Raw genomic sequence first — 23,088 nt, 5'->3', positions numbered from 1 at the left:
CAATTCAATATCTTTTCAAAAGCACGAAAGAGATCAGAAGAAAAAGAAACATAAATATTGTGAACACAGAAAAGGAAACTAGCAAACGGAAAAACAAACATACGAATAGATTCATGGGTAAAAGCAAGTGAATTGATTGCGTCGAATATCTGGGAATTTGAATTTGTGCAAAATAAAGCGCAGTTTTAATTATCCATGATAGATTTGTGAATTTGAAAGCAAAATTAATTTAATGTGCGCTGTTTAATAAAATAGAAAATTTTTGTAAAGAAATCGGGGGAAGAATTGTAACAACGCAAGAAAATATTTGTGACGAAAAATCTGAAAACAAAGTATACTGCGACATATGGAATACAGGTGAAAACAATTTGTCAAGTGAAGACATTCACTTTTCAGTCGAAGTGAATACTAAATCAATAGTTGAAAATCTAGCTAATTATTAGGTGTTTGAAAAATCGAACTTCTAAGTAAAAGGAAAAGCTTCAATACATTCATAGTATGTTGAGGTGCATTCAGTAACAAAATTTGACGCATATAATCCGAATGAATGTCAAATATTATAGCTGCTAGAGGAGTGAATATATAGAGTGTACGAAAACATACTGTTTTGAATTACCTACGCTCATATTGTAATTAAATTAACGTTAATTGGCTGGTGGACGTAAAATGTTTTGAAGAAAATACATGCATATTCCTATATTGGTATCCCATTAGCTAACGATTCAAGAAATATTGGAAAGACAGGTAAGAAAATAGGCATATTCAAACACAAGCATATGTATGTACTTATGTATGTACAATCAGCAGCTAGTTGCATTGATATAAGAAATAGAAGCGTATTCAAAATTTATTTTTGCTTTTGTACATACATACATGAATATAACACCAGCAATACCCTTTAAATAAAGAAAATTTATATTTAAGGCTATGTACACATTTTTATTGTAGCATATGATTGTGCACATATAAATATGTGCAAGAGTGAAATCTTTATGAAGAACAAGGTCATTTTTCGACTTTGACCCAATTGTATTATCTAGTTGTAAAAGAGGTTATTAGGGCTTTAAAAATAATCACTAATAACTTCTAAAACGTAATGGTTCAATGATTAATAAGAAAAAACTATAAAGTTGTAAAGTAAAAATGCAATTATAAATTTCGCGTTACAGTGTTTATTATTTCGGTGTTTATTATTATTTTCTTATAATTGCTGTGTAGTACCTGCATTTAAGAAAATCGTCAAGGTTGGCAGTTAGAGATTTTGCTTCTATATATACAATATGAGGAAATCTTTAACCAAAGCTTTCGAAAGCATTATTATATTTAGACTATTTATTAGTAAAAATCGTATGTTCTTGGATGAATTAAATGCTAGATTCGTATAAGAAACTGCTCTATTATTTCTAACCACTCCTGGTATCCTTTGCTTTAGAGAATATAAATATCGGTAAAAGAAGGATATTATTTAAATTATTAGCTTTTATTTTCCTGATATTATTGTTGTACTTACATACATACATTACGCCCATATAATCAATACAAAGATTTTGTACTTCATACCGCTTACACTCAAGATCCAACTTGAACCGTTTAATCCATTAAAATTGCGCGCACAAATCTAAGCGGTATATTTTCTCTAGATTAGTACAAGCATTTTAATGTTGGTGTGAAGTTTGATCTCTAAATATGTTAATTAGAGTAAATTAGCACAATTAACTAATTAATAATATTTTTATTCTAGTAGCCCTTATGAGTAAGTTATTTTCTTAGAACAACTTGGAAAATCAAAAGTTAAGATAATTTGTGCAAATCCTACCCTAGTTTCAAAATACGCAACATAGCAATTTCCATCCACTTTCACTTTCCTTTTGACTTCAAAGCGTTTGTTTCACAATCTGTGAAATTTTAATGATTGATTGCCGTTTCTTTTAAGTCGTTCGTGAGTTATAGCGTCGTATACATGGAGAAAAATAAAGAGAAAATACGGCATATTTTACAGTATTACTACGATAAAGTCAAAAATGCATCTCAAGCCGCCAATAAAATTTGTGCAGTTTATGGACCCGATACAGTTTCCATTTCCACCGCACAACGATGGTTTCAACGTTTTCGTTCTGGTGTAGAGGTGGTCGAAGATGCGCCACGCTCCGTAAGACCTGTCGTCGAAAATTGCGATAAAATTGCTGAATTGGTCGAAAGAGACCGGCATAGTAACAGCCGTAGCATCGGCCCCAGCTGGGCATGAGTCATCAAAAAAAATTTTATGAACAATTGAAAATTCAATAAAAATACCGCAAGACTTTTGTGACAACCCAATATATATGTATCTACATGTGTGTATAAAAATATAAAAGAAAGCAATGCTCCTTGTTGATAGTATAAAATTCCATTTGGGTAGTCGTTAATCATATCTAGTTACTCTCACACGTACAAAGCTCTAAAGTATAAAACGCAATTTCCACACGCCATAGATAAGCGACATATATGAAAAACTGTTGATAACCGCCTAAAAGCCAGTATTAATGCGAAATTCACAGCGATTAATAATAGCAAAATGCATTGGAGTGTGTACTCAGTAAATGCTCACTTAATAATATCTGATTTAAACTTAATACGCACATATTAAACATATGTACAAGTGTGTTGAAGAATGACATTAAATGTACAGAATATGGTATTGTGTCAGCTGATCTTTTCTTGGGAACTCATTTCCCTATATTTAATTTTTGTTTTGTTGCTTGTCTTAATGGCTTTCCCAGTTGGTTGGTTATGAACAGGGAATATTAGTTTGCCACGAAATGTGTAACAACTGGAAGAAAACGCCGGAGACCCCATACATAGAATGTATATACATATAATAAGTAAGGAAGTGCTCAGTTCGTGTGTAAGCGAACATATCATAATCTTGTTACTTGCAAAGATCGAAATCGGAGAAAGACTTACAGGTGTTGGACAAAAAAGAAGAATTTAACATTCTTTGTTCGCCGATTTGGATTTATAATGCAGTCTTATACGTTCAGTTAAGAGATCGTCTCAGTATGAAATTTTCGGGAAATCGATTTTTTTGTTGCATTATCGGATAGTGCACACCTAATATTTTTTTAATATTTAATATTTTTTTCTACGAAAAACTGTTGAAAAAATTGCCAAAATCGATTCTTTTTGTTCAAACTGCCGTTATTTTGTCAAATTAAAAAAAAAAAAAGATTAGATTAATAATCTTTTTGAAATTTTCCAATCATGGACATCGTACACAATCTTTTTTTTAACCATTATACCCCAATATATAAAGATAAAAAAATCATTTTTACTTGCCATGAATGTATTTATTTGTTAAAAAACGATCCCTTAATTCTCCTAAAATAGCTTACATACATCTACCGATATATACGGACCGATATAGGTGTATGATAAATACGGTTTTATTTATTTTTGGAATCACTATATATTACTAAGAGAACAATATGCTTTCTGGGTTTAATTAAGGTTCCTCACATAAAATTACCAATATATAAGGAGAAAAACAACCGGATGTTTGAAAATCCTGATATTTGTTATATAGAGCTAGGTGAAGTTTTAAGCAGATAATATTTCATAAATTTAGTCGATGGGCCTAGGGTGATAACTTTAGGCGATACCAAATCCATCTTATCATTTTGACTGCGGCTTCTGCAAAACCTTTCGTTTGATCTCGAATGTCGCGCTTTTAGGGCCGTTATCTTTTTAACAGAACCGTTATATGGGCAGGAGGCAGGGAAAACTGTTGACAACAAGTGTTCCTCACTATTGCGATTCCCTTGGCGAATTACCGGTTTGTATCTTAATTTAGCACTTAGTTATGGCACTTTATAGATATTCGTTTAATGGGAGTTGTGGGCGTGGCAGTGGTCCAATTACGCCCATCAAATCGTCCTTTCTTTTCTGCAGAGGAAGCCATGTACCAAGTTTGAATAAGATATCTAAATTTTTACTCTATTTACAGTTCAAACAAACTCAATCAGTTGTTTCGAAAAAAATTGGCAAGGTGCCTTCCTGAAATTTTGCAAAGATTATTGTCTAAGGCATTGTTATAACCAACTTATAGACATAAATTCTTTGGATCGCTCAACTAGCGCATATAATTGCCATTAAAACTGATCGCTCAAAATCTAGATAATAAGTGGTTTGTCTACATTTTATGCTATAAAGCTTAGTAAGAGTACTATAGTTTCGGTGTAACAGTATATTCCTGCTTGTGAAGACCATTGTAGCTGGTATCCATGCACAAAGAATCCGACATCATAATTGCCGCGACCAGCTCACACATTAAAATAAAAGGCCAATAGCCGATTCTTAACTGCTGGTCATCGGCATTTCCAGGCCGGGGAAACAAAGCACAGGCAAATACAATAAAAAGTTGAAGTTAATAATGAGGAAATTACAATCACAGCCAGGCTGTTGGCGACGCCAACGGCAGTCGGCTATACTATACTTCGTTAAGAAATTATGAAGCAGCAATTTAATTAGAGTATGATGAGTGGAACACAATGCTAGCGAYAGACTGCAGCAGCACGACAGTGAACTGAAAATGGCGTTGTGAATCCTACTACATGAACGTTTGTGAGAGGGCAGCAACATAACAATGGCCGGCATGTACACAAAACAACGCAGTTGTCCATTTTGCATGTACACAATTTCGTTGTGGCCATACTAATACCTTGCACTTCAATGAAATTTTAATATTTTGTTCAAAGTGAAATTTTTAAGCAAAAAATAAGTAAATAGGTAAATTTATTCGTTTCAAATTATCAATTGTTATTATAAATGATGTAACAGGGCTATTTTATGCTTTTATTTGTAAAATAACGTTATGTTTGTTAGAGCTTTGAGTAAATTTACATTTTACATATTATTGGCATCACCACTCTACCTCATCTCTCTATCTTCCATTTTACTGTTAACTCTCCTGTCGTCCTACTGTCGTTGGCAAATATAGGATAAAATTGAAGTTAGCGAGARCGACAACTGTCGGCCTGCCGTCGTGTAGTCGTGCAGCTATCAAAATAGGTCCGTCCATAAGAACGTGTGTATTTTAATATTTGACAGATGTCGTTTGMAGTCTGTCGCGAGCATTGTATTCAACACATGAAACTCATTGCTTATACAACGAAAAATGAGGAAAATACTGAATTTTATGTAAGAGTCTATTGACTCTGTCTACACCATAGATAGACGTCAACCGAATCGAGAACAAATACAAAACGCTAATGAATAATATATATTAAGAATTAAAATACGAAATCTGAAAGCTCGCACAATCATCATAAGTTCATACATCGATACATATGTATATATATTTATGTTTGTATGTATTTTGCATTGTAATGTATTCGTTCTGATAGAGAGAAATTGAGAGGGAATAAATGTATGTATTTTTGTATACAAAATATGTAAACAAAGGAAATTACAAGCATCCATCGATGGTTGAATTAGAACTCAGAAGTTTGCAGGGACATACATATTCCTCAAATCACTTCATAGAAACATATTTCAGCTAATAATGGGGTCATTTCTGGTTAAGTAGTGGAAACGTTATTGTAGGCATGATTTCAACTTAAAAGTTTCATATATGTAGATTTGTAGTAAAGTTGAATATTTTCTATTGATGCCTAGCGAACTTTAACTATATCCCAAAAAAATCTGGTTAAACAAACTATAAAAACCTTCCCAAAATTTAATTTTCTATTTTTATTAAAAAACAAGAAAAAACGTTAACTTCGGCTGCACTGAAGCTAATTTACCTAAATACTAAAATTTCATTATTTCTATGAACAATAACTCATACCAAATTTCGTGAAGATATTGACTGTCAAAAAAGTCTTGCGGTGTTTTCGCTAGTTGGCGCTGAGAGCGCGTAGTTGTAGTTTTATTCGTCGCATCGGGTCATGCTATACCTTTTTGGAAAGCTCATTTCAGGCGCTAACACGTGGTTGATTGATTGTCGTTTCTTTTTTAAGTCGTTCGTGAGTTATAGCATCGCAAACATGTGGCAAAATAAAGAGAAAATACGGCATATTTTACAGTACTACTACGATAAAGGCAAAAATGTATCTCAAGCCGCCAATAAAATTTGTGCAGTTTATGGACCCGATACAGTTTCCATTTCTACCGCACAACGATGGTTTCAACGTTTTCGTTCCGGTGTAGAGGTGGTCGAAGATGCGCCACGCACCGGAAGGCCTGTCGTCGAAAATTGCGATAAAATCGCTGAATTGGTCGAAAGAGTCCGGCATAGTAGCAGCCGTAGCATCGGTCAAGAGCTGGGCGTGAGTGAGTGAAAATGAACAATTGAAAATTCAATAAAAATATCGCAAAAATAGTGCAAGACTTTTTTTGACAACCTAATATACATATAGTCAAATGAGGAAGTTTCCCATGCAAGCATTTGATTCCGATCGTTCAGTTTCTATGACAGCTACATATGTATATGCTATAGTTAACCGAATTTTTTTTTTGGAGATTACATTGGTGCCTTAGAAAATAATCTATACCAAATTTTGTGAATATATCTTGTCAAATGCAAAAGTTTTCCATATAAGAACTTGATTCCGATCGTTCAGTTTGTATGGCAGCTTGATGTTATATTGGTCTGATATCGACAGTTCCGACAAATGAGCAGCTTCCTGAAGTCAAAATGACGTTTACAAAGTTTCAAAACGATATCTTAAAAACTGATACCAGTTCGTATATATACAGACATATAGACCGACGGATAGACAGACGGACATGGCTAAATCGACTCAGCTCAACATACTGATCATTTAAATATATACTTTATAGGGTATCCAACGCTTCCTTCTGGGTGTTATAAAGTTCGTGAAAAACTTAATATACCCTGTTCAGGGTATTATTATGTTATGTAAATACTGTCATTTCGAAATCTTTATGCGGCAGTAAAATCAACTCCACTTCTTAAATTTTAAGATCTGCAATCTCACAATCGATGTTAAACTTCTGTCACTTCCTTTTTATGTGAATTGAAATTACCTTAATTATGGAGATTTTGGCACTTTGCTTATATTTAAGGGCTTAGAATTAAAAAAAAAAATCCGGATGTCTGTCTGTCCGTCCGTCCGTAACTTGAGTAAAAATTGAGATATCATGATGAAACTTGGTACACGTATTTCTTGGCACCATAAGAAGGTTAAGTTCGAAGATGGGCAAATCGGCCCACTGCCACGCCCACAAAATGGCGGAAACCGAAAACCTATAAAGTGTCATAACTAAGCCATAAATAAAGATATTAAAATGAAATTTGGCACAAAGGATCGCATTGTGGCTGTCTCTTATACACATCTAGATGTGTATAAGAGACAGTCCATATACAGTTCAAAAATGGAAGAAATCGGATAATAACCACGCCCACCTCCCATACAAAGGTTATGTTAAAAACACTAAAAGTGCGTTAACCGACTAACAAAAAACGTCAGAAACTCTAAATTTTACGGAAGAAATGTCAGAAGGAAGCTGCATCCAGGCTTTTTTAAAAATTGAAAATGGTCGCCCACTTATGGACCAAAAACCATATCTCAGGAAGTACTCAACCGATTTCAATGAAATTCGGTATATAATATTTTCTTAACACCGTGATGACATGTACCAAATATGGGTGAAATCGGTTCACAACCACGCCTGAAATCTCGATTATCACTTTATCATGCGAGAGTATAAAACGTTCGGTAACACCCGAACTTAGCCCTTCCTTACTTGTTTATTTTATTTTCTTAATGTAGAAATTTTTAAAAATACACAAAGGAAATTTCGTATTTCATATCGTTTCGGTGAATATTTTCGAAGTTACAAGCAAATTTGAAAAGGCGTTTCCGTGTGCTTGGAATTACAAGGCCAAACTGTAAATACATTTTTCTCAAAATGGTGCTTTTTTAAGACGGTGACCAACTTTTTAAATATATTTTATAGTAATTAATCGAAGATTTTCTTTTTATAAACAATTTAAGGTCGAAAGTTTGGTCAAACATTTATTTATTTTTGGTTAGAAATCGCCATTTTATCAAAAAAAAAAAAAATTATTTTGCTTAGTATTTCGATGAATTGCTAGATTTAATATTACTTTAACGAAATCTTTTTTTTTTATTTCAAAGGATTTAGTTTAGAGATATGTATAGTGATCACAGCAAAACGTATTTTTTGAGGGGAGCTCCCGAAGATCAGCTGTAGTTCCTTTCCATATAAATATTTTTACTAATACTGAGGCCTAAAACACAGTTAAATGATCAATAAATTTAAAGTTTTCTCAGAAAAAATTCTGGGAAATTCGATTTTTCGGCCTTCTAGTGTCTATAAACCCTTAAATACTTAATACTTGATTAGATCCAGGTGACTGTAATAATGAATAATTGGAACGGTTTATGCGTGTCTTTGTTCCAAATATTATTATAATAGTTTAAAGTCTATTTCCGCCACATTATTGTTATCGGTGATAAATAATCGTGTATTTACACATTTCTTTTGAAGGATCGTTATCGCATAATGTACTTTGAAATTAGTGACTATGGATAGTCACTTATGATACCATGACAATCGCACCCCCATAACAAATTCAACCCCGATATTTAAGATATTTTAACCGGCTGTAGGGTGCTTTATTTACGTATGTATGTGTTCGTCGTTTGAGTTGTTGTACTCGTTACTGCAACTGAAATCTTCAACACGTTTACGTTAATATCCCTTATGGGGTATATGGATACGAGTTGCATTTGCGCTCGCGAGGTGATATATGATGGTGCGCATGCCGTGGGAGAACCGTACTCGCATCACTTTGTGTTGTTTGTTTGGTGTCGTGTTTATGTTGCTAGGTTCATCGCCTTCATATATTATATAAATGTATGTACAACATGCTAGTCTTGTTTATTTGCCACACTGTTGTTGCGCTGTTAGTGACTATGCTCATAATATAGTACTTAAACAGTGCCATGGAAAAGTATTTTCTAAAATCCAAATTTGTTTTGCATTATATGCGAAACACATATCTATACCGCAGCTTTAGCTCTTACTTGTTCTTTTTTGTTTTTTGTTCAATCTCGAAAAAAAAAAAAAATAATTAGCCTTACCTGAAAAAATTATATCCTAACGATTGCGAGAAATCGACCGAATGCATAAGCGATATTTTTGGACGTAGCCAATCGCATATATGTAAGTAAAGAAAAATTGCTGTTATAGCTCAAAAAAAAAAAAAAGTCGAGGTAAACTACAATTTTTCGGCAGTCGTAGTAAGGCTTGTCGGAGTTACAAACCACAATCTCAAATCAAGCGTAAACAACCGCGTAGGTTAGTGTAGAAGTAGTATTAAAAGCCCTTGATTGACTGCATAAAAAAATCCGGGTCGGTTCCGGTTACGTTGACCTTACTGTTGGGGGAACGTAAATGAAAATTCTGTCATTTCGTGCGGCTGTGTGATCAAAGTGTCGGAAACAAATTGCATGTAAACGCATTTCTATTTTCACAACAAATAAGCATTCTAGAGATAAAGTATTCCTTTATTTTAAAATTTGACAGATATTTTTTTTATCATTTTCTTATGCCAAATATTTGTGTCAGCCACTGTACATCGATTGAAATTTTCTTGATACCAAGGGTTGTACACTAACAATACCACTTATCTTGTATTTTATTCAAAAATTCATTAGAATACTTACTAAAGTGCAGCATGCCAAATTGAATATATTAAGAACTCGTTCCTGAAGCTGGCCGTTATTAGAAAATACGGTCAAACAAATGTTGTCGACTACACATATTTGAGAAGTGTGATTATATGAACAATGTTCTCTGCTGTAGACATTTAAAAGAGCTTTGTAAACGAAAATCGATAAAAATGTACGGAATACTGGTACTTAGGGTTTTTTATTCGAAATTGGAGCCAAAGGTTCAGTATGTCGTAATAATAGTAGCTACGTTTGTTTTTACCCGCCGGGGAGACAGAGGAAGAGAAGGACCTCCACTCCGTTGGAAAGAACAGGTGGAGAAGGACCTGACTTCGCTTGCAATCTCCAATTGGCGCCGCATAGTTGTTGTTAACTCGGCAATCGCATAAGCGTTGTCTACGCTAGTAAAGAAAAAGAATAAGCTACGATTTTTAAGATTCGTTCGCATATTTTTACACTAGAAAAAAGGTCACAGAACCGACCTTCCTTCCTTCTTTAAAGACTACGACTATGTTTCTTCAAAAAGTATCGCGAATTTATACCTTTAAAATAATCATCCTCCGATATATTACTCTTTGTTTTTTTTTCAGCATTTTTTCTAATAAGCAAAAATCGAACACGAACCAAAACGCGTCCCAGCAAAACAGCTGTCAAAAATTAACAGTAACTGTAACCAGTTGCAGCTTAGCAATATACGTATATATATATTTTTATATAAACTGGCCCAGAATTCTCATTATCATAGTTCAGTGCTAGATACCGTACTAAACATCCATACAGAGGTTCTTTTGCGAAGTTTTTACATATTCAAATACTCGTTATTCGCCGTCAAGTAAGAAGTAAATAAGTCGAATTATACTATAAGTTTCCAACACTGTTCTTTCGCTCTTTTTTGCCATTCTTACATGCAGACACACACCTTTCGCAATCGTCGAAAAATAACCAAGAAATAAACAAACCGGTACGACAAGCCGTCCAGACAGTCCATCAGCTGGTTGTGCCGACAGTTGTTATATTAGTATGTACATGCACATATGTATGCGTAAATACAGTTTATATATGTATGTATGTATGTATATAGTACGTATGTATGTATGTATTTTATAACTTTCCATGTAGGCAGCTAACTCACTTATTCTTATATACGTATTTTAATACCGTGTTTCTGTATTCATATTTGCCAACATTGGACTGGTCATGTCGGTCAACTTAATGCCTCTAGACGCCAACCACAGAAACCACAACTGAACTTTCCGTTGCAACATTTGCGAATTGAATCCATATGTAGATATGTATATACATATATAGAAATATAAAATGCATTCATAAATGCATACGTACATTGTATCTTTGCATGGGAGGTATCTACATCTGCTCAAGCTATTGTATAGTTAATGGCTCGCCGTCAGTGCGCTAGTGGTGGCTTTTTGTTTGGCTGCGCATATACATACGTACACACACACTTGCGTAGATATGTACATATACATTTAGAGTTGTCTCGCAGATAAACAAAGGCACACATTTGTACCTACAATTTCTTGTTGTTGCTGCCAGTGTTGTTGTCATTCATCATCATCATCAACAGCGAACAGCAACAGTCGAGCTCATTTCAACTGCACCGTCAGAACAGTTGGTGTTTTGCTGCCATCGTAAACGTGTTCATTGTACGCTGTCTGAATTGAAGTGATTTCTATTGAAGTCAGTTAACTTTGCCGAATTGAAAAGTTTCGCCTAAGTTGGTAAGGTTTCAGACGGCGATCTACGATTAAATTTTTTCACCTGCCTTCCTGCGCTCTTCTTTATTAAAGTTGTGTGCTAAATAATTTGCAGTGTTTTGTTATTCTTCTGTTTTTGATTTTTGTATTTGTTTACAATTGCTGTTGAATCGCTCGCTCGCTCTCTCCGTATACGCTGCTCCGTGTTTTGTTGCGTTCTCGTTGTACCTCTTCTGCGCACATCTCTATCGCGAAAACAGCTGTGAAATTTGTGAATTTTCAAATTTATAATTTTAAATTTGCTTTTCTTTTGCACATATTCGTGTTTGTTTATTTCGTTTTAAAATTGCATATGCTTATTTTTCACTGGGGCGCGAATTACTATACTCTAATACAACAAATAATACATCAAAACAGTTGATAAACAAACGTGAGTTCTTTGTTCGCGGCTAAAGTTTTGTATTATACATTTTTTTTAAGTTAAGCACATACAACCATACCCTTTATGTTCGAAAAATCTCTGTGTGGTAACGACATTTTGGCTGTACGTCTATTGTATGCATGTATGCGTAATTTAACCACTTCCTCGGAAGAATACAATTTACGTCGCCGTCGTATAGATGACTAACTGCGATTAGCTGTAAATTTTAACCATTGAACCCAATGCCTTCTCATATTGAGTCGGATAAAACATATGTTACGAGGCATATACATTGTTCAATCCTTTTAAGATTCGTCTGTCCAAAGCACTGTGGCATTCTTGTATTGTCGTTCATAAATTGTGCAATCATATCTTCCGAGTTCATCGAACTATTTTGTGTGTGCTCTCTTCTTCTTCGACATAAACGCTTTCATAGTGTAATTTCATGTGTCGTTGTCCTCTACGGTTATTGTGTTTGTCTTTACTGGTTTTACGATTGTTTGCAGTGTTCTAACTATACTTAGCGTAGTTACTCATGTAAACGCAGTTGCGCACAAAATTATAGGTCTGCCCATGTGAACTTATTTGGAGTGCTTACAAATGCTGTATAAAAATAACGGCATCTAAAAGGAACGTTGGCATTAAAATATAATTGTTTTTATAGTAAAATACATGATATAGTGTGAATTTTTTTTATTGTAATATATTCTACATATTATAATATAGCTACAAGTAAGGGATTTTCACAAAATGGAGTTGAGCCAATTCATAAATTTCGTCTACCGATTTCATTTGCATTTCGCCACCAGACTTAAGTCTACCCAAGATTGAACCGGTCAGCCAATTTCCGACTTGTAACATGTACGACTAACTGGGAGTTTGAAAATCTAATCCTTATATTAATCATAAGCAAATGATTATTATTAAAAGGTACCTTCAGTTTTCATCATAATATTGGGCTGGGTGTGAGGGTACCACGGATGAGGGAACGTGGTTCATATAACTTTAGCGGCTTGTAAGATGTATACATAAAACCAAATTGGGGCCCACTTTCCAAAACTTGTTCCTCTGCACCAATGATAAAGGATGATCTATCAGGAATTCTGATATATACATATGTATGTACATAAACATTTCTATCTATTCGTTTTAGGCATAAAAACTATTTGAAATGATATGCAAATCATTTTAAAATTTAGTTTCTTTTTTAAGTTATCTCTAGGACGGATACAAATAAACATATAGAGAATATTAAAATGCAATGAGTATATTCTATTAGTGCAAGCATGATATTTTTGGTGTTCGGCTTCCGTTCGACAGTTGCTTATTCGGTATAGATATGCAAATACAAAGTACCGAACTTCGGACGAAATTGAACACTTATTATTCTCTACAGCAAAGTATGTAATCAATTCTCGAGATTTTCCATATATTAATCGATTTGTCAGTACACATATTTGTGGATCTGAGAAGTCTAATACTTTTATAAGATTTCTTGAGGTATATAATCTTTTCTCAGCCGTACCATGAAAACTTAAGAGATATGATCTATGGTGTGTGTCTGTATCTTCATACTTGATCTTAAAAAAAAAATTTTATGAACAAAACGAAAATACCAGATGGGCCTGTTGCATTTGTGCTGGCTTTGTCTCACTATTCTTGGTTCCCATCAGATTTCTTTGTTCTTTGTGAGCGCATTTTTGCATGCGATATTAAAAATGCATAAAGTGCTGAAGAATATTAATGTGATTTGCAACACATTTTGCGCTCGTCTCATATATTTCAATCCCCACATGTGCAGCACATATTTATATATGTAAATACACATATGTATTATCTGAATGTATGTATGTATATTAATGAATTTATATAAATACACATATGTATTATCTGAATGTATGTATGTATATTAATGAGGGTCTCAACAAATTTGCTGGGTCTGAAACCGGTTTCGAGCCAGCGATTTAAAGGCGATGTCTAAAAAAGCAGAAAAATCGGTTGTATGGGAGATATATGGTGTAGTTGTCCGACGAATGATCAATACAATACGAAAATACGCATACGTATTAAATTTCATTCGCTTATCCAAAAAAGTGACGAACAAACTTTTATAATCGCTATACAGAATGATCAGCATGATGAGCTGAGCCGATTAGGCCATGTCCGTCCGTCTGTCCGTCCATCCGTCGCTAATAAGCTTTGTCGGAACCGGCGATATTGGAAAACCCTAGCTATACAGCTTACAAGGAAATCTTTATTCTATCTTCAAGAAATTTGGCATGGAATATTTTCCAAGTTAACGGTGCAATCTCCGAAGAAATTTTTTAGATCGAGCCATTATAGCATATGTATGCCATACAAACTGGCACAACAAAGTTCTTGTAAGGAAGTTTCTTCCTAGGTTCATATGTAGAAAGGCTGAATTTATGCTCCGTATACTTAAGTTATCACCCAAAGAAACCAATAAAAAACTGCAAGTATACTTCTTTTACGATTTACAACTCAACTCACTGGAGTTGAAACTGAGACAATTCAACTTTAAAATAACAAAATTTTAATTTGTGTAAACGATTGTATCACAAAGAAGTTGTAAGACGATGCCAACTCCACTTTTTATCGGAAATATTCAGTTTAAAAATTTTAAGCGAAATGGAGTTCAGTTGTAAACCGTAAAGAAGCATTTATTTAAAAGAACTGAGAATTGAACGCCAAACTTAGAGAAGACTTTACACCCATAAAGGAGAACCCACATTTTTGGTTCAACTTCAATGTACTTTCACAAAAAAATACTGTTTGAGATGGTGTGTACATGCCGGTAAGAAAGCATTATATGTCCATTCTGGTTTAAGCCGAAGGTCAGGAAATTAATGGGTTAGAAAACAACATTATATGCGTTATTGTCGATGATGTCCATATTTCCTTCCATTAATAGATCCTGAATTTTTATTTATACCTATGTATAGAAGTATATTACGTGTACAAAAATATTTAGAGTGTGGCTTCCAATAAGGTTCAAGTTTTTTTTTTTTTATTTTTTTAAACAAAAGTCTCAAAGATTTGCTGGGAGATATGCTGTGAACTGTTATTGATACTTTACCTCAGCAGCGTGTTTGCTAAGGAACTGGGTACATTGCTCCACAGTTTTCTAGTTTAACGCCATTGTTCAGCACATATGTAGACACCTCTTTTCCACACCTCACCCATCCATTTTCTTTGTCCTCTGAAGTCATTAGCCACTCTTGGTGCTTTCTGTCTGCAACTTTGCTGCGTTGATCCGCTTGCCATATTTTGCCTTTGTGTCTACCATCTGTGCTCTCTAATTATAATTTGTCGTGTTTGTTGTAATATTGCAGTCATCGAGTTCTCCGTCAGTTTTGTTGCATTTGCCGTTACAGAAATTTTTTTCGTTCTTTGTTTGATTTATATATTATATATGTACTTATGTTATATGTTTGCATATACACTTATACAGAAATATGTACGTATATGGTCACTCGACTTATTATTTATTCTTTGCGTGTGTACCTAAATGCGTGTTCAGGATTTATTATACCCTATTCTTATAGACTCTTCTGCACACACGGTTATTATACTTGAATACAAATGATTTTGATCAGATACTGTGGGGCTTTAGCTTTTACAGAATCATGCCCATCATTCATATGAAGACATGAGAATAAATATACATATACATACATATGCGTGTCTGAAGTTATTGAACCTATTCTCGATAGTGCTCTTTTGAGCATCGCAGCTGTTAAAGGTGTTGAATAGTTCGGTTAAACAAAAGATTTCTTAATTTCAATAAATTATTTTCTTTCAAATTGATTCAGCTGGTTTGGTGGAGAAGTGTATTCTGCAAGCGGATCCTACACCAATGACTACATAAATGACAGAAGGAGGGGTCTGCAATTAGGTACTATGATTTTAGGCCTTATCAATGTCGTTTAGATTGTGCTAATCTCTGTCTTTTTTTCCGTTTTATTCCTCTAACGGTTGTTTGTAACACTTAAGACAAGACGAACTTGACTGAACGTTGAAATATTGCTCACAGTTGACTACCATGAATGGTCATGCTTTCAAAAATTATACAAACAAGAGGGCTGCACCAGGTTCGACCTCAATACGGCCAAATAGAACTCCTTATTGACCGTATGTCCTTTCAAAACAAATTTATGATGCACCAAACCATGAATATAGAAAAAAAAAAAATATTTAAAAAAAGAGATCTGTTTATGGTTACTAGGGACTCGCGAAAGATGTCGATATCGATTTCCAAGCAACATATCCTTCACTTTTTTAACATTTTCATCAGTTGAAGGGGTCGAAAGTCACCCAGAACAAGGTATGTTTTCAATGATTTCTTGACAGTCTGAAATAAGCTGAAAATGTTATCAATAGTATTTCCCCCTTGTAAATTACTAGGTACCTCATTTTTAAGAGATTAGGTGAAGATCACTCTTCAATTAGAACATATACGTCATTGGATGTACAAAATATAAATATTATAATTAATTTTGTTTGTAAATATTGCTTGTGATTTGTTGCGCTACTTTTCATAATAATAATAACTCTCACACTTGACCTTTTTATATTACAGGAAATTTGATATCAATCAGTGGCAAAATAAACAGAGACAAGTTCGATTGGAACCAACCCATTTAAAGTGTTTTGTACGCTTACTTGTGACAAGGCTAACTCATAGCCTCAGATCCATAGACAGACAATAACGTTCCAGTGCCGCTACAATAATAACAAACACCACAACAAACCCATTGCGGGAGGTGTGCCATCACAAACGGTGCTTTTTTTTTGTTCTACTTCGTACTTTATGTATTTCCTGTGGCTCTTGAACTGATAAGGTTGTGCACAGCGACACAAGGTAGGTGCAGAGTGTAAACAATCACTTATCAGGGCGTAGATATAGATCGCAGATCTATCGCCGAGTGCACACTCACAGACATATGCGGGCAACTACCGACATACAGGCATTTATGAAGACTTAACAATAACAATAATCGGTCAAAAAGAGCTGGAACAAACGCAGTAACACCAGCAACAACCTCGCCGTACAAGTACAAACAAATAAGATAAATAGTAATAAAATCCACAAGTAAAGCCCAATCGAAAACAAAACAAGACCGCAAATAGCAAAACAAAGCGTAGCACACGAAAAGCGGGCAAAATAAAGAGCAACGCTCCATTGGTGCCGTTGAGTTGTTGTTGAGCCATAGCGCAGCAAGCTGGCATACTAAATGGTCGCGCGAATTAAACAGAATCGCAAATACATATACACACATTGCTGAAGTGAATGTTGTTGACTAGTTGTGGTCGTTGTGCTCCGTTTGTGTTGCCCTAATTGTTGCAAGTGCTTTGGAGTCTGCAGTGCACACATACCCACACGTTGGTGGCACTTAAGGCGCTCGAGCGGTGCAGTCGTGCGGTTGCTATTGTGATTTCCTCAAAAAGCAAGCGAAGCGAAGACTCAATTTTGCGCTGGACGGTAAGTTGAAAATTTATTTTAAATTCCTTGGCTTGATCGAACGAAGTTAATTAAAATTATTCTCAAATCTTTAACAGCAGTCGTCGTTATAAGTTTCAACTAAAAAACAAGCGCTTTCTAGTCAAAGCGACGGCATATACATACATTACACTTTTCGCAATCTTTGGTGCGTGAAGTAAAATAAAATGGTGAAGACATTTCAAGCCTACTTACCGTCCACGAATCGAACGTACTCGTGCGTGCATTGCCGTGCGCATCTAGCGTCCCACGATGAGCTCATCTCGAAATCGTTCCAGGGTAGTCAAGGACCTGCCTACCTCTTCAACTCGGTGGTGAATGTGGGCTGTGGCCAAACCGAGGAGCGCGTGCTACTCACCGGTCTACACGCCGTCGCAGACATATTCTGCGACTGTTGCAAAACACCGCTGGGTTGGAAGTACGAACACGCCTACGAGAGTAGCCAGAAATACAAAGAGGGCAAGTACATAATAGAATTGGCGCACATGATCAAGGAAAACGGCTGGGATTGAGCAAAAGTGTGGATATTTATATGATGGAGCAGAACGCCTATGATGAGACGAAGCGTAGCGATGTCGAGCGAATGCAGTGCTTGTTAATGCAGAGGACAATGTGGATGTTATACAATCTATGTTAGTGATATTGTGTTTGAAGATGAGCTTGAGATCGGTATTGGTATTATATTGCGAGGAATATTGGTGAATGCGATTGAAGTATTTTAGTGACTAGACATGAGTTATGTAGTGATAATTGAAGTGAAGGTTTGGTAATGTTTAAGATGTATTTTGTGTATACACTTTTGACATTATCCTTAAAAAAAGGGCGACTCTCTGCTATAAACCTCAATAGAGCAAATGTGTTTAAATTAAAGTTATAATGTGATTTTAAGTTAAAACTGCTACCGCCTGCTCTTAACACCATTAAGGATCAAAACACAAAAATACAGAACCGATGGCAGATACGTTCATAAATCTACATCTATCACTATCACTTCTACTGGCAGACACCCAAATCCTACCTCACAAAACCGATACATTTTCAATACATTTTCATAAAACAACACTTTCAAAGAAACATAACAAAAACAAAAGCAAACAACACTTATAGTTAATCCACAAGACAAGCCCTGCAGAAACTCGCTTTTGTAAACCGGTTGCAAGTCTTGCTGGTTTCATTTCCAGAATCGTGATATGATACGAAAAGCATATACCCAGCGAACCGTACTAAAACTTTTGGATAAATGAGCAACAAAATGAAAAAGTCACATTGGATAAATGTTGAAATGAAAGCACACAAACGCATGCAATTGAGTATCAAAGCGTAGAGCGCAGACGACGTCGCTAAGCTAATAGGAATGGACGCATATTGTGAAGTTGATAATTTTGAACTGTCTTTGCTGTCACTGCCACTGCCGATACTTTAAATCTGCTAACAACAATTCTACAAACTCAAACTTTTGCATGACTTCTGCTGATAGCACTATTGATGATACAGCGCTTTCAATGAACAAACTACATGCTAACCAAATATCTGTAGACACGACTTGGATGCGCCTGCAAATGGAAAGTTTAGCTTACCTCTCTGATTCAACGGTTCAAGTCGTAAATACCCTCATATAGTTTCCGACATCAGCACACAACCAGTCCTTACAAACTTCAGAAATGAAGTAAACTATTTGGAGCAACCAGCCGCTTTTTCGTTCTATAATAGTTAATGATAAATTATTGATATATACCTATTATTTTACTGTTATAATTAAAGAGTATGGTACACTATATAAACTTATGTGTCTACGTGTAATGAGTGTAAGCTTATTTTTATGTGTATTCGTGACAGAGACGATGTATTTTTAAGTTTTATGTGCATTTTTATTAGCTCAACAAGAACAAACATAATTAAATTTACATACATAGAACTGATATTATGTGTAAAGCAAGTAATATACATATATAATATAAATTCAAAACCTGACTGTATTTTATTTTGGTAGAGTCAGCAGTTGTTGTACATACAACACTAACAATGACGATAATACACACCAATTTCATTCGCCAGCAGGCAACAACGAAGCAAACAAAAGGGCAATACAACTCCTTGCAAGGACATTTGTTATGGCTGCCCGCCACATTTTTCATAGCAAGATTGATTGCGGTAAAGTGTTGAATTAACTACTGCTGTATAAGTTTAAATATATTCACTTGCAGGAAGCACACGCAAATGCTTTAAGCTTGTAAATAAGCAAAAACTACATTATTTACTAAATATACACATTTATGTTTATATGTTTGTATGTATGTACACGAATTTATTTTAAACCGTTTACTATCATATTAGAACCCAAGTATTGTATTCTAAAGCGAACGTTTCGAAAATGCGTCTCAGCCTGTTGAGAAGAGTTACCGATAATAACAGTTTGGAACCGTGAGGTGATATTTTAAAGTTTTCACGGACAAACATTTATATGACAGTGAAATAAGTATTTGATAAGAACGCAGGTTAATTGATAGAGTGAGCTTAGCGCTTCTTCAATCAAAATCAATCAAATTGAAGTAAAACCGTTTTAACTTGCGTATGGAATCCAATTCCAACCAAATTATAAATTTCATGATGACAAGTCAACACCTGAAATATCAAATAACCGCAATTACTTGACAAGTTAAGCAGCAAATAAACTATGAATGTTACAGTCGCTTTTTTTTTTTGTTTTTTTGTTTCAAAAATACATTAAAATTCGTAACATGCTTTTAAAGTACTAGTAAAATATTTCAACAAATGATTGCAGAAAGGAATACAGTCCACATTTGGTGAAAAATGGCAGCAGTACCTTATTTCACTGCATTAGTTGCAAGTGAGGTTAACGCTGAACTTTTACCGGCTAAGCGTGTGCTGATAATCATATTGCTTTTCAAAGACGCAGTATTTTAAATACTACCTAATATTAATAAATTCGCTTAAATGCTGCTTATTCATTTGAGACATTAATTTTGAAATTTTCGGTTTTCAGTTTTTGTATAATTGAGGTTTCATGCTGACGATGTAGCTTAAAATTAAGAATTATTGCAATTATTATTTTTTTTTCTAAGCTGTTGATGGAACTAATTCTGCAACTAATTAATTAATCCAATATTTAATAATTTTATTTAAGGCTTAAAGTATTACCGTAAATGCTTAACGAAGAATATAAACATTTATATTTGCATATATTCAAGCCTCTTAGCTGCGACTGTTAAAATTTTATGAAACTTGTGTTGTAACTAAATTGATTAATCATTTACTTGTAGAGGGTAAGCAGCATTGTAGTACCTTTCCTGGCTATATATTGAGGAGCAGTCCTTTAATTCCGTTGTAATTACTTTGAAATAAATTCTATAAATGACAACAACTCATAAAAATCAATAAGTTCAATTTTATTTGTTCAGACTAATAATATTGTAATTCAATAAATGCGTTTTGGAAATATTAAAAATGCTTATCAACTTATGGTACATTGAAATGATCAAATCAATAACACTGTAACTGTCACCAATGAAAAATTTATACATACATACGTGAAATCACACGAAAGACTCACGAATGAACGTGAACATGCAAGAACTGTTAAAAGTCTTAGCACAGCGGCATACAACTTTTAAGTTGCACTAAAAGTCTTGAGTTAAAAGAATCAAAAATAATAATAGCTTCTAAATATTGCTAAATTCTCGTTCGATTGCTTAAAATCTAAGAGAAAACTTATTTATCCACATTAAAATGAACATCAAATCGCTTTAATATAGTCTGTAAACAGCTTGCGAGCGTTTAATTATATGGTAGTATAGCATAAAACTGTAAATAATGCATATATATGCAAATACATTGTGTATAAAAAACTGCCAAGAACAAATTCGCGTCATAAATGTCGTTGGTTCTCTAATAACAAATTAACATACAACCAGTTAGAATATCGAATTAGGCGCTATATATTTTAATATAGGTTTATAGTTTAGAAAAGAAATCATTTCATCTCCTTTTGAGTTAAATTAGTGCTATCTTAGACAAAAAACTTGGAAAATGCTGTAACAGGAATGCTATAGTTTTAATGCAAAAATTACGAAATTACATTCCCGTTAACTACTAATTGAATTCTATATCCGTGATTGCTGTGAATTATTAAAAACAATATAAATGTATATTACAAAACTTTTAATTTTCAAAGCTTTAAAGCAATTCGTAAAGAAGAAGCAAAAACCGATTGAAACATTAAAGAATGTGTTAATGATATATAATGCAATAAAATTAAAACGCTCCAAACTGTGTTTCGGTTTTTAAACAAAAATAAATATGTATAATTGTACCGAATTCAAGTTGTGGCTTAAAACAATTTTCCCAAAACAAGCAAATTTTTGTGTAACAGAATGTTAAATATACACTTATATATCAATATCTATTTTCTCCACACTATCATTATAGATGTATCATAAATATTATAATTGAAATACATATGAATGTACTATCAGCATATGGAAGATTATATGCCGATTTTATTAAGATAAAGTTGTGGCTTTATTTAGCGCGGAAACACTGGCACACCATAAAATATGCTATTCCATACAAAAATTGTTTATTGATTTCGTCAAACATAGCCGAATACATAACTATATCCGAAAATAATTTTGCTGTTCACACACACACATTTATACATATAATGCATACACAAATTGTAGCTACTTAGTCTTAGATTATAATTGATGGCAAAACGTGATAAATAAATTATTAATATACAGTAATATATAGAATATTATGTTTGTACTTATCTACGTCTACTTAATTTGTAATTAATATGGTGGGAGAAATATTTCTCGGGATCCCATCAGTACAAACTGCTAGTATGTGGAATTCAAAATGTGAAACATTTTTAAAAATTAATCGAATTAACAGCAAGTAACGTAACGTAACGCTTATCTCTCAGAACTTTCTCGCTTCCTCACTGCTAGGAGCCTAAAACTTTCCCCTGCTAAATCCACGGCGAGCCCATTAATAAACTGAACGAATGAGTACAGACTGGAACTCAACGTTTTCGTCGATGCAGTTCTAATTCCGACTGTGAATGGGCTCCATCGGGCGACTTCCTAAAATTTTAGAAGTAATATTTGACTCCATTTGCACTCCTTCACTCCGCATACAACACCGATTGTCACTAAAATACAGAGCCCCAACAATATCCTCAAATCGCTAGCCGGCAGCACTTGAGGGGAAAGACAAAAACACGTTGCTGGCAACATACAAGGCTATCGTTCGGCCTGTTATGAACTATGCCACACCAATATTGTCGCTTCGTTGAAGTAGGTTGCAGATGGGGAAGATACAAACCTGTCCAAATACCACACTCCGGACAACTACGGGATGTCTCCTGATGTCTCCCATCGAGCACATACACAGTGAGGTCCTCATGCTACCTGTAAAGGAGCATAACACCCTCCTCTCTAAGTAGTTCCTGTTCGGATGTTTCGTAGAAAATATCCCTGAAGGAACTTGGTTGAGACAAACCGTCTCCTACGAACATCAGGAGAACATTCCTCCAATAAGTCGACGATACACAACCATACACCGACCACATTTCGGACATCACTAATATTCGACAGGCATTGAACGCCATTCATAGTGAAGCTATTAACACCTTTGCTGACTCTCTCCCAGTGAATTGCGTATTGGAGTTCAAACACCACCAATCGCTGAACAAGAGCTCGAGTTGCC

At 34.5% G+C, this 23,088-nt stretch overlaps 1 protein-coding gene across 4 annotated transcripts; it reads left to right on the top strand.

The window, feature by feature from the left end:
• The first annotated feature begins 85 nt into the window (after nt 1–85).
• Nucleotides 86–22,121, top strand: LOC108973043 (protein yippee-like CG15309). Of its 4 annotated transcripts, none has more exons than XM_018940042.1 (3): nt 86–744; nt 16,438–17,340; nt 17,418–22,121. In XM_018940042.1, exon 3 carries the CDS (start codon nt 17,526–17,528, stop codon nt 17,868–17,870), a length of 345 nt encoding a protein of 114 aa, XP_018795587.1. In that variant the 5' UTR covers nt 86–744; nt 16,438–17,340; nt 17,418–17,525; the 3' UTR covers nt 17,871–22,121. The 4 variants fall into 4 exon arrangements, with proteins under 4 accessions (XP_018795587.1, XP_018795589.1, XP_018795586.1 ...); XM_018940044.1 differs by lacking the exon at nt 86–744 and adding an exon at nt 11,283–11,440 and having other exon boundaries at nt 17,421–22,121; XM_018940041.1 differs by lacking the exon at nt 86–744 and adding an exon at nt 11,283–11,440.
• The last annotated feature ends 967 nt before the right edge of the window (nt 22,122–23,088 follow it).

Source organism: Bactrocera latifrons, unplaced genomic scaffold (genome assembly GCF_001853355.1).
Source record: "Bactrocera latifrons isolate USDA-ARS-PBARC rearing strain unplaced genomic scaffold, ASM185335v1 scaffold_45, whole genome shotgun sequence".
Classification (NCBI taxonomy): Eukaryota; Metazoa; Arthropoda; class Insecta; order Diptera; family Tephritidae; genus Bactrocera; species Bactrocera latifrons.
Note: the sequence above shows the minus strand (reverse complement) of the source record. Positions and strands in the feature narration are given on the sequence as shown.

Excerpts from the sequence above, each read along its gene's own strand:
- LOC108973043 (XM_018940042.1), top strand. The coding sequence starts at position 17,526 with ATGGTGAAGACATTTCAAGCCTACTTACCGTCCACGAATCGAACGTAC.